This window comes from Lissotriton helveticus, chromosome 12 (genome assembly GCF_964261635.1).
Source record: "Lissotriton helveticus chromosome 12, aLisHel1.1, whole genome shotgun sequence".
Classification (NCBI taxonomy): Eukaryota; Metazoa; Chordata; class Amphibia; order Caudata; family Salamandridae; genus Lissotriton; species Lissotriton helveticus.
This window is the reverse complement of record NC_136073.1, coordinates 682,271,058-682,288,812: the sequence shown is the minus strand read 5'-3', so window position 1 is coordinate 682,288,812 and position 17,755 is coordinate 682,271,058. Positions and strand designations below refer to the sequence as shown.

General features: G+C 46.2%; 1 protein-coding gene across 1 annotated transcript in view; it reads left to right on the top strand.

The window, feature by feature from the left end:
- The window catches only part of EXOSC6 (exosome component 6), a 48,269-nt gene extending 41,205 nt beyond the window's left edge, over nt 1-7,064 (top strand). Inside the window, exon 2 of the mRNA XM_078670433.1 lies at nt 4,143-7,064. Within this exon, the coding sequence (XP_078526559.1) occupies nt 4,143-4,304 (162 nt within the window). The 3' untranslated portion in view covers nt 4,305-7,064. The remainder of the gene's footprint in view (nt 1-4,142) is intronic.
- Nucleotides 7,065-17,755: the final 10,691 nt, after the last annotated feature.

Below are 17,755 nucleotides of genomic sequence, written 5' to 3'. Positions count from 1 at the left end.
ATAGATTAACAACATACCCGCTAGCAGCACGAATAATTCCAGAGATGCGTGACTCAACGGGGCATACTCGCCACTCTCCCCAAGCAATAGCCCAAACCTTCTCAGACTTACTCCGAACAATACTCCGTCCAAAACCCGGAATCCTCATTGGTGGAACTGATCACCCGAGAGGACCTCCACCTCCCTACATTATCTGCAGTTGAGTCCGATGGACTAGAAGGTTCGATCTCATTCGAAGACATACAGGGAGCCATTTCACTGGCTGCAGCTGGCAAGAACCTGGGCCCCGACCGGCTAACCACAGGAATACTACTCCGCCTACAGAGACCTACTCACCCCTCGCCTGGCTGCTCTATATGAGGAAGCCATGGATAAAGGCTCCTTCCCTCCGGAGACTGATACAGCCACCATAGTTCTCATTCCCAAAACACAACCTCCCTCCCCAATGTGTGTGGACTACCGCCCCATCTTTTTGATTAACACAGAGATTAAAATCTTTGCCACGGTCCTTGCTCAACGCCTCAAACCATACCTCAACAAATTGGTTCACCCGGACCAGTGTGGGTTCATGCCGGCGCGGGGCACTAGGCACTGCCTACGGCATCTCCACGTGGCGCTGGCTAACCCAGGTTCTAACCCCCAATCTTGCGCTAATCCTAGTCGATTTCGAAAAAGCCTTGGTCGATTTGGTGTTACCTTGGGGACGTCCTGAGGGTCCTGGGCCCAAAGTTCTGCCATATGGTGCGTGTCCTGTACTCCAAACCAACTGCGCAGGTACAAGTCAATGGGGTACTCTCCAACATCTTTCCGATAGGCAGAAGGACAAGGTAGGGGTGCTCCCTTTCACCCCTCCTCTTCGCCCTAATATTGGAGCCCCTAGCCAATTTCTATTGCTCCAACAGTCTGGTTCAGGGCTGGCGACGATCTCTAGTTGACAAAATCTCTCTATATGCGACAATGTCCTGCTGTTCCTTGCAGACCTAGTCCGATCCGGCCCCCTTTGCCCGCAAATCTTACACTCTTCAGAGCAGATCTCTGGTCTGCGTCTGAACTCAGCCAAGTCAACATTGGTCCCCCTACACATCTCCAGGGACTGCTTCCATTGGCAGTCCACCATTCCTGTCTGACGGCAATCCTTCAAGTACCATGGGATTTGGGTTGCCCGGTTACCGGACCTGGCCTGGGCACTTAATGTGACCCCCCCCAATATAACCTAAACTAAACGGGACCTACTGAAATGGGAACAGCTACCACTCCACCCACTAGGGAGAATCACTTTATTTAAATAATGAACCTCCCCTGGTTCTTCTACATTCTCCTAAAATATACCACTAAAATATACCACACCCCATCCCCCCTGCCTGATTCCGAGGCATAGATAGTCTAATCATAAAATTCCTCTGGAGTGGTCGGCTACCCCGTATGGCCCTACGACACTGCCAGATTCCACCCTTTGATGGGGGTATGGAGCTCACAAACCTCTATCTGTACTATCTGGCGACCCGTCTCCTGGTGGCCCATGATTGGTTCAATGGGGGTTGGTCTGACCTGGCCTACAGAACTGAACTCAACGACCTAGGCCTTTGCCGCGTTCAAGCCATGCTTTATGGATCCCCATCCCCGGAGACCTCCCCATGGTTACCTGCGCAGTCTTTTTGGCCTGGCTCGCCTCCCTACAACACACACACTCTGGCAGAACAAGCTATCCCAGCAAACACCGCTTTGGCAGGGTACATGGCTGCGATAGGTGGTGAACCTAGCGGGCTTTAGAATCTGGGATCTCATTGGTATCTCACAACACTTAGGTGGGAGGCTTGGCTGGGTCCACTGGAGGACGAGGACTGGAGGGATGCACTGATGGCACCTAGAACTATTACTGCTTCGGCCAGGCCTCGTCTGGTCCAGCTCTGTTACCTGCACACCTCCTACCTCACCCCCAGTCGCCTACACAAAGCAGGCCTTATTCCAAACCTGACATGTCCGAGATGTGGCTCAGATTCTGCGGATTTATTTCACATAGTTTGGACATGCCCACAAATTGCCCCCTACTGGATCGCCTTAGAAGCGGAACTCAAGGAGGTATTCGGATGATAAGTGCCACACAACCCCCTGAACATATTATTGGGCATCACTGACTGGTTGGACGGGTCATGGGTAGACAAGACATTCCTGGGAACTGCTCTAGTGGTAGCCAAGCACGACATAGCGGCCGCGTGGAAGAATCCCACCCCACCCACTTTAGCTAAATGGCGCCGGGGAGTAGACTGGGGGGCACAAACAGGAACTCGTGTTGTTTGAAGCCAGGGGTTGCCTTTTTATCTGATGATTAGTGGGGAAGCGTCTGATGTTATCCACATGATGTTGAGCTGTAAGGCCAGGCACCTTTGGAGCCTCTGTTATTCGGGGCTGCTTCCTCTCCATATTTTCCAATGGAGTTTTACATGTCTCCCTGGGTGATTAAGGGATGATGAAATCAGCACCCTGACATGTGCTGACAAATCAGTTGGTGAAGGCAAACAGCATAGCACAGTTACAAAAAAGGAGTAACGTTACCCTTTTTGCTTAAGTAGCAGCAGGATTATTTTTGTTGTTTGCTGGCTGCTTCTCTGTTCATTAATAGGGGTGCAAGCCTTTTGCCCATTATTAACAAGCCGCCACTGCTTGCCTCACTAGTGACCAGTAGGTCGATTTTAAGACTTGCTTGTCCGCCTTAAAAGGTGATTCAGGTGAGTCCCACAGCTTAGCCGAGCTCAATTTTTTGGACCAGTCAAAAATCCAACTTGAAGCCAGTGTACCTCCAAAGTATGATCCATATCCCTTACATCCCTCCGGGAATCTCTATATTCAACTAATCCCGCATTTGTCCTGATATGGACCCAAAATAAAAGTGGTTTTAAGTACCCAAGATCAGATACTCTTTTCATCCCCATATCAGAGTAAAGCAGTACATAGGGGGGGGGGGGTACTTGCGGGTATCGTAAGCAATGATCTAGAATGTGTGTTCTCAGTTACTGCAATCTTCGTGGTATCTGTGTAACCCCAAACTTCTGCGCCATACAAGGAAGCACTTAGGACCTTCGCCAATAGGCTTTTTGGGCTGGAGAAATGGAACGCGAATGTGTTCTTCTGGAAACGTAGAATGGCCTTTGATCGGCCTTTGATCTATGTGATATTGTGAGTGCTCCTTTTGTTTACTAGATGGACTCACCTAAATTTATCCGACTGGGTTCACCCCCAAATAATCAAAGCTAAAGACCTAATCCATACAGTCTGTCCTGGCCTTTACAGAACAAGCTCTTATTAACATTCTTACCAAAGTCCATGAACTTAGTTTTAGCAGCATTTGAATCCAAACCTCTGTGGACACAGAACTCCAGAAATATATTTAGCAGATTTTGTAACCCCATCGGGGAATAGAGTACTCCTCCCAAGAATACCCCCAACCTAAATCTTGTTAGTAAAATCAGTTCCCAGATAGAGAGCACGCTGTCCAAATACGGCTCTGTTCACATTTTGGCTCGTATCATGTTCACAGTTGATTGATTTCAGCACCTACACAGCCTCTTTCCTTCTGCCAAAACATTTATTCTAACCCATCATCTGTCTTTAGAACATAGACTCCTGAGTTTAAAAAGATTGATGGTCTACCTAACTTAATGGTGGTCTGTTTTTATTACGAAGAAGACCTTGAATTCGAAGTTCAGAATCACAAGATCTTCCTTCCTCAATGATTTCTATGTTAAAGTGGCATGCAGATTTGACCATAATGAGCACTATAAGTGTAAGAGGGAGCAAATTGACATTGTCCTTAACAAAGGGGAGTCCCATCTCCTCATGGATTGCATAAGCTAGCGAACTAGCTGGCAAGCCTAGAATATGCCAACCACTGCAGGACCTGTGCCTTGTTTACCCTCAGGAGTTTGCACTTGCCTGGAAAAAGTAAATTTAATGAACTCAAACTAGTTAATTCGTTGCCTTACGTTTTTTAGAGGTTGTAAACAAAATATTCTCCCATTTCTTCCACAGTGGAATCTGAAGGTCGTAGTAATACATATCCATCACAGTGAGCATTTTGGAATTATGTATGTTCTCTGAATGTTTCAGTTTTAAACTTGTATCTTTTTCTAAATGTTTTTGACCAGGTGACTGGGCTCCTGTGCAGTGGAGAGTGGGAAGAAGATTCCTCGTCACAAGCGGTGCGTCTCTGCATAGAAGGCTGCCAGAAGCTCTACCCAGTGTTACAGGAGTGCCTTATACGTGCCACCAAAAAGAAACTTTCTACTCCAGATCCTGGCTCTGCTTAACTGAGGATATTGCCACCCGATGGACCCCCCTTGTTGGATTCATGATTAACCGGCAATAGACTGCTAGGCTCTGTTAAGTGGTTAACGATCGGAGTTCTCCCTGCTTCAAGGGACCACATGTTCAACTCAGTTGTGGCAAGGACAGCGGTGTGAGGTCATCTTTACTTTCTAGATACACTTTTTAAGAGGCTTCATATCCCTAATTTTGGCAGACTGGTAATCAAAGAATGTTTTTGAACCAAGTAGTCTGAGGAGTTTCATGTAAACGTCACACTCCTATTCTTGATAAGGAGTGTTCTCCTGTGCTTTAAGCTGCCAGGGGTGTCCAAGCTTGAAGTACTAGTTCACGCGATCACCCTTTATTGATATTTAATGCCACAGCAAGCTTTACAAACAATTTGATAAGTACAGCCACTTGAAGGAAAAATACCCACTGTAATGTGTAAATTGGTAGCTGGATAATATACTGCTGGGATAATTCCAGCTCCCTTGAAATATGGAAGCCTGTGAATATGATGACATCACTTCATAATATGATCATTTCATAGTGCTGATTTCAATTTGCACATGGCAAAACCTCAAATGTTCTCACTGATGGAGTTATCCTAATGGTTGTACAGGAGAGCGCTGGTGTTCTTGCACACTTTTACTAAGGTCCTGTTATAGGAAGGAAGCTTTTGGGTTCTCATCAATACGTGTTAACCCAGTCAGTGGCTGAATGATGTTTTTCTATCTTATGATTCACGGTTTCTCTTGTTTTTTAAACCTATACAAGGTCCTGGACGTACCAGCTCTGGTTTTCTGTTGCTGTAAATGACTTATCCTGTAGATTCCTAGTTTGAGAGTTTGTTAGGGAAATTATGCCATTACACCTATGTGAAAGAAATATATGCAAAGACACATACCTAGTTTGGTCACCTACTAAGATCACAAACGTATATGCCTACAATCTTATCAATAATACAAATTGAGTACGCTTTCCCTTGGTTGGCATACCTACACCCCTTTTACACTAGTACCACACATACTTAAAACAAGTAGTTCACTTTCTGCCAAAACAGATGAAACACACACACACACCCCATTCTCCCAGACTGTCCTCCCGCACCTTCACTCTGACATTCTCCTGCACAGTCAGACAATCACCCTTGTGTACATGAAATGAATTATTGACTAAAATTATATCCGGCACAAACAGATCACACAATCGGTTAGCATTCCCAAGGGTCCCCTTTTTTTTGTAGGGTGATGTGCTTTTACTTGCTTCGTGCTATTTCTAGTAGGTTTCTCCTGCTAAAAAGTAAGTGTACCACCACCTGTCGGCCTTTGAATTTTGAGAAGATACTCAAAATATATCCATCACCCCACCTATATTGAGTGAAGTCACCACATAAGTAAAAAAAATGTTTTCTTTTGCATGTAGATCACATACATACATACCCACACATTATACCAAAATAGCACAAACATGCACTTAAGTCCTTCACGTATTTCAAAATAAGTTGGCTGTCTTTTCCTACAACTACACATTACTTATATTGAAAGAACTACCCCCCCCCCCGCCCTCTCCAATAGAATTGAGTATGGTTATTTAGGTCCCAAGGATGAGTCACATAGACTGACACTTACAAATATCAACACATGCGTAATTTACCTCCACTTTACTCTTTTGCTACTTCACATTATACCCCCACATGCACCTCCAAATGTCTGTACACAGATCACTATATACAGTCACATTATGGAAAGAAAGCCGTTTTCCTTCTCACTCCATGTCATCCACTCAGAGACCCACAGCTTCACAATCCTATATGTGGTCACATATAATCACTGAAAACACAACCCACACAAGTTTAGACTATATACCCTCGTGTTGAGCACGTTGATTAAAGTAGAAATGTTAGTGTCCTTAGTACTTCTGAGTGAGGTGAATTTGAGTGGGCAAACCCACCATTGGTGTTGCCAAACTTGATAACCTGACTTAATTTGCGACGTTTAATTTGCTGTAAAGTAGGTGATATAGTACTTGATCTGGACTTGTAAACATCTGCATAGTTCTGCTCTGCATTAGAGTATTAGAACAATCAAGCAACATGTCTTAATGTCCGCTCAGTAAAATTATTTCTGATCCTGCTAGCCTGGCTCTTTATAGTTGAAAAGTCTTTCCAGAATTTCACATAATTTGCACGAGCTGCAAGAGTGATGGAGGAAATCGAATTCTCTCATGTCGAAAGATGTTTAATTCTCTTCTTTCTGCCCATGGTGTTATTTGGAAGTACGTGAAAACAAAGGCCTTTGTCAATATGGTTTAAGGTAGACCTATTGCCTTTCATGTCTACATCGGGGCAGTTCCATAGGAATAAATTGGCATCATGACGGACTTCATTAATAATCTTGGGGTAACTGATTTTGTGACCCTTTTAGCTCAATCAGAGAAGGCCTCTAAGTATTTACTATTTACCGGGAATATCCCCTACCTCTTTAAAAAATGTAATTACCGTTAATGTTTTTTCTACTTTTCAAAGGGAGACATTGTTTTATTGCTAATTTCTGAAATGTGTTTAGTATGACATCAAGCTTTGCATATTTTGGGATAGTCCGATGTTGGTATGCGGCACTTCCTGGTGTATGTCGTAATGGCTCCATTGTAGCCCCTCTAAATTATTACATTTTAGAGTGCAGTATCTGTTCCAGCTTGCAACTTGTTGACTTCATCAATTTCATTGTGTTATTTTCAATAAATTGATATTTTTCTCACCACTTTCTGCCAGCTCTGTGTGGTATGTCCTTTAATGCTACAGATTGTGACAAAGTATTTTTTGAGAATCTGGCATATAATGCTTAGTTTACCTATCATAAATTGAAGATGGTCCCACTTACTTTGCAGATCCATTTTCAAATCTTGCTCCTTTGGAAATGCAGACTTGCCCATCTCTGGCTCTCTGTTCACTTTGCCTACCAAGATTCGACTAAGCAGGATTAGAAACAAACTTAGGACCATAATGACTAAAATATATACTTTAAATGATATTCATTTCTGATCAGTTTTGCAATTATAATTGAATTTGGTTTTCTCGTGTAGTGCCACACAGAGCTCAAAGACATCAGTCCTCAAGGAAATAGAACATAGGCTGTATTTCCAAATCATTAAAAAAACCTGCACTATTATGTTCTTATCACAGGAAAAAAAATCTGCCAAGTTTTTGCACGCAGCAATAAAAACAAACATTGACAAAGCCCATAAGTCTCTTCTATGCAAGTACTATTGGCTATGCCAATATGTTTAGCCATGTTGTACACCACCATGACTGCTGTTCGGCATGACTAAAAGTTAGTGGGGTAAAGGAGAGTGGAATGGCGTGGAAGTGTCGTAGAGTGGCGTATGTATAGTGTTGTAGAGTTGTGTGGTGTGTCGCGTAGTTTTGTGAAGTGTCTTGGAGGGAGTTAAATGGAGTGGTATAGTGTCGTAGAGTGGTGTGGAGTGTCGTAGAGTGGAGTACTGTAGGAGAGAGGAATGGCAAGAGTTGTAGAGTTGTTTGGCGTAGAATGGAGTGGAGTGAAGTGGCATGGAGTGGCGTAGAGGGAGTTGCGTAGAGCGTCGTATAGTGAAGTAGTGTTGTAGAGGGGCGGGGAGTAGAGTATTGAATTGTGCAGTGGTGTAAAGCGGCGTAGATTTTAATGGAGAAGAGAGTCAGTATTGTGTTGTAGAGTGAGCTAGAGGGAAGTGATGTGTAGTGCGGTGGTGCAGAGAAGACTGGCGTACAATGCAATGTTTTTTTAATAAAGTGGTGTAGAATGCACTTGTAGGAAGCTAGCTCTATATATGATCTTGCCACCTGCTAGTAATACTGTGCACAGAGTCCAGGGGTTCCCAAAGAGTGGCTCAAAGTAAAACCCAAAGTGCTCAGTTAGTGGTAGTGTGGGCGAGCAGCCTTAGGCCGAACACTGAGGAGTGTAAGACATTTTATTGCACAACCGTGATCAATAATGAACAAATGACTCAAGAAGGAGATCCAGACCAATTTTATAAAATTATACTTTGTGTGTACTTGATTTTAAGACCAAGATCTTCGTAATAGGATAAGTAAGTTTTTAATAAAAAATACTTAGCACTTCGAAAAATCAACACTTACAAACGTTTCAGCATAGTTCAGAGTTATCCTATGGGGAAAACAGTTTTGCGGTCAATCGTTTAAGTATGCAGCTTACAGTTCTAGTCTTTGTGATAAAGGTCAGCAGTGGGCTAGGTTAAAGTAGGTACCAACACTGCATCACCAGCAGCACAGGGGTGGCTGGGTGCTAAGGTCAAAATCGAGTTTGGACCAATGCTTTTCAATTAAAATGGGGGGTGCCTGGAGCCACACTGGTAGGCAAAGTGATTGCAGGGGCCACACTTTGGGGCTTAGCACCAGCAGGGGGGGGGGCACAAAGCAGTACCAAACATACACCATCAGCGGCACATGGGACGGCCAGGTGCAGGGTAAAAAATCAGCATTGGGTGCCCAGTGCTTCCCTATGGAGATTCTCTTTTTGGCAAAGAGGCTGCAGGCGAGGCACCGGAGGTAGCAGGTGGAAGACCAACAACACCAGAGGCAAGAAGAGATGTAGGGAGTCATCAGAGCACCATCTGTTCAGCTCACCAAGGCCTAGGGGCTTCGGGTGCATGGGTGCCTTTCGACGTCGGAGTCTTCTTACTGGAGCCGGTTGCGGTCAGGGGGAGCCTCTGGATTTACCCTGCAGGCGACGGCGTAGGGGTTGGTGAGGTCAGCCAACGCTGGACATGAGGTGAGGATCTCCAGGGAAACTTCACTGAACAGGTGAGCCACTCAGACTTGGGCCGTGGGTGTTGAGTGCAGAGTGGGCAGGAGACGCAGATACGCCTGGTTCTGGGGGTTCTTGAAGTTTGTTTCTTCTTGGACCGGTCCGCTGCCCACGGGAGATTGGAGTCTTTTTCGAAGGCAGCAGTCCACCCAGGGTTTTCAGAGGTCGCTGGCTGCAAGACAGGTTGCAAGTTCACCGAAGGCAGTCATCCTCTTTAGTCTTGTCTGCAGGGTCCTCTTCTTGCTTCTTAGGTTGTCACAGATCTAGTTTCCAGGTCTAGGGGAGCCACCTAAATACCAGATTTAGGGGAGTAGCTGGTAGGACCAATGGGCACCTTATCTGGGGTGATTACACTCTAATATGCCACCCTCCTTTGGGAGGGAGGCATAGACCTAGCCCTGATTGGAGGGATTGCCCCCCCATCTTCAAGGTGGTGGGGATTAAAAGATGTGCTTTACCTGGCCTCCCCCACTTTGGGGTGGAGTTGGTAGAGGTGGGCACACCTATTCTTCTTGAGTTTTCCTGCCCAAATTGGGTTGTAAACCGTGGGCTGCCATCTGTTGCTAGCAGCAGAGGCTGGGGTCGCATTACAAAAGCGGCAGGCCTTTGAATCTCTCCTCTAAGAGCACTGGCCCATTCTGAGGGAGTAGGCATGACACCTCTACCCAGGATGTGCATTGTTTCGGGTCCCAGAGAGCAGAGTCTCTCTACACAGGTATCCATAAACAGGTCTATTGGTGGCTGGCTGCCTACAGCCGGTCAGAGACCGCACCAGGGGTGGTTTTCATGGGGCACCTCTGAGGTGCCCTCTGAGTACATGTTTTAATAAACCTCACACTGGCATCCGTGTGGATGTATTACAAGGAGCTGTGTGGTATCAAACATTCCTGGCTCTACTGAAGCCATCATGGTGCTGTGAAACATGAGTTGTCAAGATCCTAGCCCATGTTCTCTCTATGGCTTCCCTGGCACTTCCAATATTAGGAATATACCCTAATACTGTAGCGGCCTAACTGCTCATGCAGCTATCCCCACACCTGGGATATAGTGCACCCTCCCTTACGGCTGGTAAGGCCTGCTAGAGGGTTGACTTCCCTATATATTGGGTAGAGCTAGTTAGCATGTCACACAGGCAGTGTGCCATGTCGACTTGGTCATTTTTTCACCTCACAGGGGCTTGCCAGCTGCAGGGGCATTGGCATGGTCCTAGTGAGGGGGTCCAAGGGACCCTTTTCAGCCTCCAGGCCATATGTACCTAGGGTACAACTTACTAGGGACTTACAGAGGGGCGGAAGTACCGTTTGAGGAAATGTTTTTAGGGAAAGAACCCTGGTACTGGGAACCTGAACAGCAGGAACCCAGTACTCTACAGTCAAAGTTGCATCAAACTCCAGGCAAAAAGTGGGGGGTAGTGCTACAGAACCCCATTTTCTCACAGCAGTAATTTGGTGCAGCGTAAATTGCAGTGGTGTAGACTGCCTTAGTATAGTGTAGATTGTTTCAGAGTGGAGTGGTGCAGGGTAGAGTGAAGTGCAGTGGCATCGAGTGAAGTGCAGTGGCGCAGAATAGAGAGTGGAGTGAGGTGTAGTGGGGCAGAGTTGAGTGGTGCAGAATAGAGTGCAGTGGTGGAAAATGTTAAGTGGCATAGAATAGAGTGGTGCAGCGGCAAAGTATGCAGTTGTGCATAGTAGACAGGGTAGATTACGCTGGCATCGAGTTGAGTGGTGCAGAGTAGAGGGGTGTAGTGAAGTATCGTAGAGTGCAATGGTGCACGGCAGACTAGAATGGTGTGTGCATTGGCATAGAGTGGCGCAGAGTTCAGTGGCAGAGTGCATTAGTGTAGAGTGCATAGTTGTAGAATATAGTGGTGTATGTTGCAGCAGTGCAGAGTACATAGGTGTAGAGTGTATTGGTTTTGAGTACAGTGCCCTAGAATAGAGTGGAGGAACGCAGAGTAGACTACAGTGGTGTAGAGTGGAATAGAGTGATGTAGAGTGCAATGGCCTAGAGTAGTTTATTTCAGAGTAGAGCGAAGTGTTGTAGAGTGCCGTGGTGCAGAGTGGATTGGCATAGAGTGCACTGGCATAGAGTAGAGTGGTGTAGACCAGATGCACGTCCAGTGAAGTGCTGCACAGTGGAGTTGAGCTGAGTAGAGTGCAGTAACGTAGTGTGGAGTAGTGCTTAGTGGTGTGTTGTCATGCTGAGTAGAGTTTAGTGGAGTAGGGTAAAGTGGAGTATGCATGGTGTGGTAGTGCACTTCTATTACAAACAACACATCTTCAATTGAAATTACCATTATCCAGTATTGGGGTATCTTTCATAGATTCACATGCCTGAATCATTCCCCGTCGTCGAGGCGGGAGTCCCACGGTAAAAAATATATACAATAGCAGTGCCTAAAACCATTAGTAGTAGGCTAGAAAAGGATATAGGCCCAACTAGGCCCAAAACTTAGCAGCCTATCTACCTCATTATGTAAAAAGAACTGAAAATGTAGCCTCAGCCAATCAGCTGACCTCACCCTCTAGAACCTTCCCAGCCCAGGCAGTTCTCCTCAGATTTTCACCGCACTTCGTGTGTAAGGAAGTCTCCCTGAGTGCCTACTCAGTTTTTCTTCAAATTTCTTCAAGATGTCTGAAAAGAAGGCTCTTTTCAAGGCTTGTGGATCCTGCTTCAAGAAGAGGGTACATGTGGACGACCAGCACTCTGATTGTATATATTGTTTGCACCCTTCACATGTTGTGAAGAACCTTCCCTCCTAAGACCATCAGGGATAGAGAGGCAAGAGTTCTTTTGTGGTTGAAGTCGTCTTCCACAGATGACGAGGACAGAGCCTCTACCTCAAGTAAGAGAGCCAGTTCCAAAGAGAGGTGTTCTCCTGGGAGAAAGAAGAAACCTAAACTCTCTCACATATCCTCTGATTCCACAAAGAGTGCTGCGTCAACAGAGTCACCAACTGTGAGTACAGCCCGAACTAAAACTGTCTCTTTGGTGTCCTCTCATACTGTCACCACCTATTCTACGTCCTCTACATCTTCAAGCCCAGTTTCCACCTCAGCAATTACTTCTCCTGTGATGTCTGTCAGGATTTCTTCAGTACCTGTCATTTCACCTGCTTCATCTGATAAAAAAGCATCGAGGAAAAGCCCGTCGTCGACGGGTCTTCCGTCGACGATCAAATCACCGTCTAAGAAGCATTCGTCATCAGTTCCGTCGACGGCCTCGTCGACGGCTCCCCCGTCGACGAAGGTTTCATCAGCTCCGTCGACGAAGAGCCCGTCGACGACGAGCCCGTCGACGGCCCCGTCGACGAAGACTTCAGCTCCATTGATGACAGGCTCGACGACGAAGAGTCCGTCGACGGATTCGTCTACGAGGATGTCGTCGAAGAAGGCGTCGACGACAACGGTGATGACGGTTCCGTCGACGAACGCATCGGTTTCTATTACACCGTCGACGGGAGCACTGGTTTCTTTGAATGTGCCGTCTACGCATCTATTGCCCACATCTCCGGCAAGAGTGCAATATACCCATTTCCAGATGAAGTCATTTCACAGGCAGAGTTAATCTCGTATATCTCCTCTCTTGCCTTCACATATTTTGGAAACCTACGTGGAGGAAGACTCTGACGATGAAGGGGATGATGAAGAGCCTTTTGGAGTGGCCCATCACCCTTCCCAGTTGAATATAAAATATCAAGAGGATGACGATGATGATGTTCATTATTATCAGGAGAATTTAGCAACTCCTTATCATCCTGAGACGCAACGCACGGAGGACACAGCCCATCTTCCGTCTTCTTTGATTCGAGATTTGCAGGCCATGCTGGCTGACTATCGCCAGAGGTTTCCGCCAACTCTGCCTAATACGAACGAGCAGCCTGTGCCAGTGGAGATGCCGACGCATTCTCCACCACATCCTTCACAGTCTCCAAGGCAGGAGGTTGACCCTGAGACTGGGGGTGATGTTGACGTCACTTCTCCAGATGAGGATGAAAGAGGATGGTGAAATCCCGGATTCCACGCCTACGGAACCGTGGCATGATTACGTCATTCCTATGCCCTCTCCTAATTTACCACGTCCTTCGGATTCTCCGCCAGAAGACATCGGAGGTTTTCATAACATCATGCAACGGGCAGCCGCTAGATTCCAAATTACAGTTTCGGTTGAGCAGACTGACTGTTTTCTGCATGATTTTAAAGAAGGGTATAGAAGGGTATCCAGATCTATACCTATCATTGAATATATTTGGAAGGAGGGGATTAACATAATGAAGACGCCAGCTTCCATCCCGGCGGTTCTTCCAAGAGTGGACAAGAAGTATCGAGCACCACCGGATACTCCTTCGTGTTTGATTGGTCACCCACGACCTGATTCAGTAATTTTACAGGCGGCTCAACAGAAATCCAAGAATCCAGCAACTCCAATTTCAACACCTCCTGACAAGGAGGGCAGAAGATTGGATGCGATTGGGAAGAAGTTCTCAGCTAATGCCGCTGCTACTGTTAAGATTGCTAACTCTTTAGCAATTTTAGCACATTAAGACAGACAAATGTGGTCAGATCTGTCAGAATTCATCAACCTTATTCCTGAGGACAGTGTTCAAGAAGTCCGGAAGGTTGTCATGGAAGGGGAGCGGGCGGCTTCAGAGATTATTGATTGCGCCCTAGATATCTCTAATACAGCCTTCAGACAATTGGCTGGGTCAGCAGTTCTCAGACGTCAAGGATGGCTCAGGGCAACTTCTTTTAGACCTGAAGTTCAGACCAAAATTCTTGACATGGCCTATGATGGAGAGTTGTTGTTTGGCAAGCACATAGATGAAGCTTTGCTTGCGATCAAGACGGATACTGATAAGGCCAAATCGCTTGGTACCCTACAGTATAAGCGAGGATATTTCAGAGGAGCAAGGGGCCGTGGCTTTTCTTCCAGAGGACATTATCAGAATCAGCAAAACCGCCAGTATCAAACTCAGAATAAGCCGTATTACCAACAGTCCTATAGGCAATCATCGTCCGCGGGTTTCTCTCGTCAAGGAGGAAAGCGACGTTCTAACTACCAGGGACGCGATTCAAATAAGTGCCAGTGAGCTTTGCCGGACACCATCCATCCTTCCTTCCCTTCCTGTGGGTGCCAAAATCTCCGTCTTTTATCAACAGTGGCGGAAGATAACTTCAGATCAGTGGGTCCTGGACATAGTCAAGAACGGACACACTCTGGAGTTCTTGCAGAAACCTCCAACATCACCGCCCAGGGGTCCACCTCCCCCTCGTCTTCATTTGTTATTCATGGAAGCCATGAAGATGCTGCACAAGAATGCGATAGAAAGAGTTCCAACATCCCAGAAAAATCAGGGGTTTTATTCTCGCATCTTCCTTGTGGAAAAGGTTTCAGGAGAGTGGCGTCCAATTTTGGATCTACGAAAATTAAACAAATATCTGAAAAAGCAGAGTTTTCGCATGGTGACGCTCACGGATGTCCTCAATTGCCTCATAAAAGGGGATTTCATGGCTTCCCTGGATATGGAAGACGCTTACTTCCACATTCCCATACACCCAAACCACCGCAAGTATCTGAGATTCACGGTGGCTGGTGTCCATTTTCAATTCAAAGTGCTCCCTTTCGGCCTGAAATCTGCACCGAGAATCTTTACCAAGACTCTAGCTCCGGTTGCAGCTGCGTTGAGGTCACAGGGAATACAAGTGTTCCCGTACCTCGACGATTGGTTAATAAAAAGTCCAACAAGAAGTTCAACAAGGCAATCGGTCAAGAGTGCTCTATCACTGTTCTCAAATCTGGGCCTGACCCTCAACGTCACCAAATCTCAACTGCAACCCAAACAAATTCTAACATTTCTGGGAGCAGTATTGGACACTTCTCAGTGCAAAGCTTTTTTGACCCAAATTCGTCAAGACAGGATCACAAAGCTGGCAAGTCAAATAAGGACAAGAAAGTCTCTTTCGGTCCGACAATATGTTTCCCTGCTAGGGATGTGTTCCTCTGCACCCCATCTAGTCCCACTAGCTCGACTCCGAATGAGACCTCTCCAGGAGGAATTGCATCGGCAGTGGCGGCAGATAGACGGCTCATTCGAAGACCGCATCAAGGTCACACCCAAGATGAAACAGGCTCTTCTATGGTGGGCGTCAAAGACCAATTTGTCGCCGGAACTCACATTTCTTCAGACCATACCGGAGTTTACTCTGACAACAGATGCCTCCATGGAGGGTTGGGAGGCCATCTGCAAGACCTTCAAGTGCAGGGACGATGGTCTCATCAGTACAAACAAACACATCAACAGCCTCGAGTTGAGGGCCATTTTCTGTCCTTGCAAGCCTTCCTGCCAAGAATTGCAGGCTCTGCAGTGCTGGTGCGCACGGACAACACCACCAGCATGTTTTACGTAAACAAGCAAGGGGGCACAAGATCTCTGGCCCTGTCACTGCAAGCACAGGAAATGTGGGAATGGCTAATCCATCACAAAATTTCCCTCAGAGCGGAGCATGTACAGGGAGTTCATAACCCTCTGGCCGACGATCTCAGCAGGTCTTTCTCAGGATGTCACGAGTGGGAACTCGAACAATGCCAAGTGGACAGAATTTTTCGGATCTGGGGCACACCAACGCTGGATCTGTTCGCCACACAACAGAACAGCAAATGCCTATATTTTGCCAGCAGGTTCCACCAACAAGGGTCGAGAGGAAATGCCCTGTTGATGAGGTGGTCCGGAATCTTTGCGTATGCCTTCCCACCGATCCCTCTCATACCGAGGGTTCTACAGAAAATGAAGAGAGAGCGTTGCTCTCTAATCCTAATTGCTCCTCGCTGGCCGAGACAGTATTGGTTCCAAGAGCTTCTCCTACTCTCTCATCAACCTCCACTGCGCATCAAGCCAACGCTTTCAATGCTAACACGGGAGGAAGGTCAAATACTACATCCGGATCCTCAATCGCTGCACTTGCACGCCTGGCTCCTGATTTCCTAGAGTTTAAAGACCTTGAGATCTCTCCAGATTGTAGAGCTGTTCTTTCTCAGGCTCGTGCCCAGAGTACCATCAGAACTTATCGCTTCAAACGGAAGAGATTCTGTTCGTGGTGCGGAGAACATGATGTCCATCCGCTACAGGCTCCTCCGGAGCAGATTCTCCCTTATCTGTTGTCTCTGGCTAGATCAGGTCTCGTTTTCTCTTCCATTAAGGTTCACCTTGCGGCCATATCAAGATTCAGAAAGAGTTACAACAAACCATCGTTATGCTCTTCCTCTCTAATAAAACAGTTCCTTAAAGGATTGTTTCGAGTTTTCCCTCCAGTACGACCTCCTCCTCCAGAGTGGGATCTCAATATTGTGTTATCTCAATTACTAAAAAGACCATTTGAACCCATTCATAAAGCAGAACTTAAGTTCTTGACTTGGAAAGTGGCAATTTTATTGGCTCTCACTTCAACCCGTAGAGTAAGTGAGATACAGGCTTTCACTATCTCGGAACCTTTCCTACATTTTTCCAAGGATTGTGTGACACTTAGAACTCATCCTAAGTTCATTCCCAAAGTTCCGACTCAGTTTCACATCAATCAACCGGTGAAACTCAGGACTTTCTTTCCGGACCCCAAGACTCCAGCAGAAAGGATGCTGCATTCCTTGGATGTCCAAAGATGCCTCAAATTCTATTTGCAAAAGACAAAAGCTTTGCGCAAATCTAACCAGCTGTTTGTGGCTTATGGCCAAGCTACCCGTGGTCAGGCCGTGACAAAGGCAACTATAGCCAGATGGCTTTCCTCTGTCATTATCTTCTGTCATGAAAAGGCGAACAAACCTCTGACGAGAAAGGTTAAGGCGCATTCCACCAGGATGATGTCAGCGTCAACAGCCCTCTTTGCAGGAGTAACCCTGGAAAACATCTGCCGTGCTGCTACATGGAAAAGTGTGCACACTTTTACCAAGCACTACTGCCTGCAGTCGGTTGTAAATGAAGATACGTCAGTGGGAGAAGCAGTGTTGCAGCATCTTCTTCACTGAGGTTAGAGTTTAATGGTGGTTTTTTTCCTTATTTTCTATATTGTTAAACTGGTTTGGAATACTGTTTTCTTTTTTAATACACTGTATATATTATTTGAAGGTATTGTCATGATTATGCATATGTACTGAGATATGTTCTTGCTCTAGTACCTTCCAGGTTGTGTGGGGATATATGGTTTTGGATTGTCTCCCACCTTCCTCTACCGACAGATATGGTTATTACTGCTTGCTATTCTGATTCAGGCATGTGAATCTATGAAAGATACCCCAATACTGGATAAGAAAACAAGTTACTTACCTGGAACTACAGTTATCCAGTATTGGTATCTTTCATAGATTCACATGCACCCACCCTCCTCCCCGGCAGGGCAGTTCTTTGTTATGGTTACTACTTCTCACTTGTGCTGGGAAAATCTGAGGAGAACTGCCTGGGCTGGGAAGGTTCTAGAGGGTGAGGTCAGCTGATTGGCTGAGGCTACATTTTCAGTTCTTTTTACATAATGAGGTAGATAGGCTGCTAAGTTTTTGGCCTAGTTGGGCCTATATCCTTTTCTAGCCTACTACTAATGGTTTTAGGCACTGCTATTGTATATATTTTTTACCGTGGGACTCCC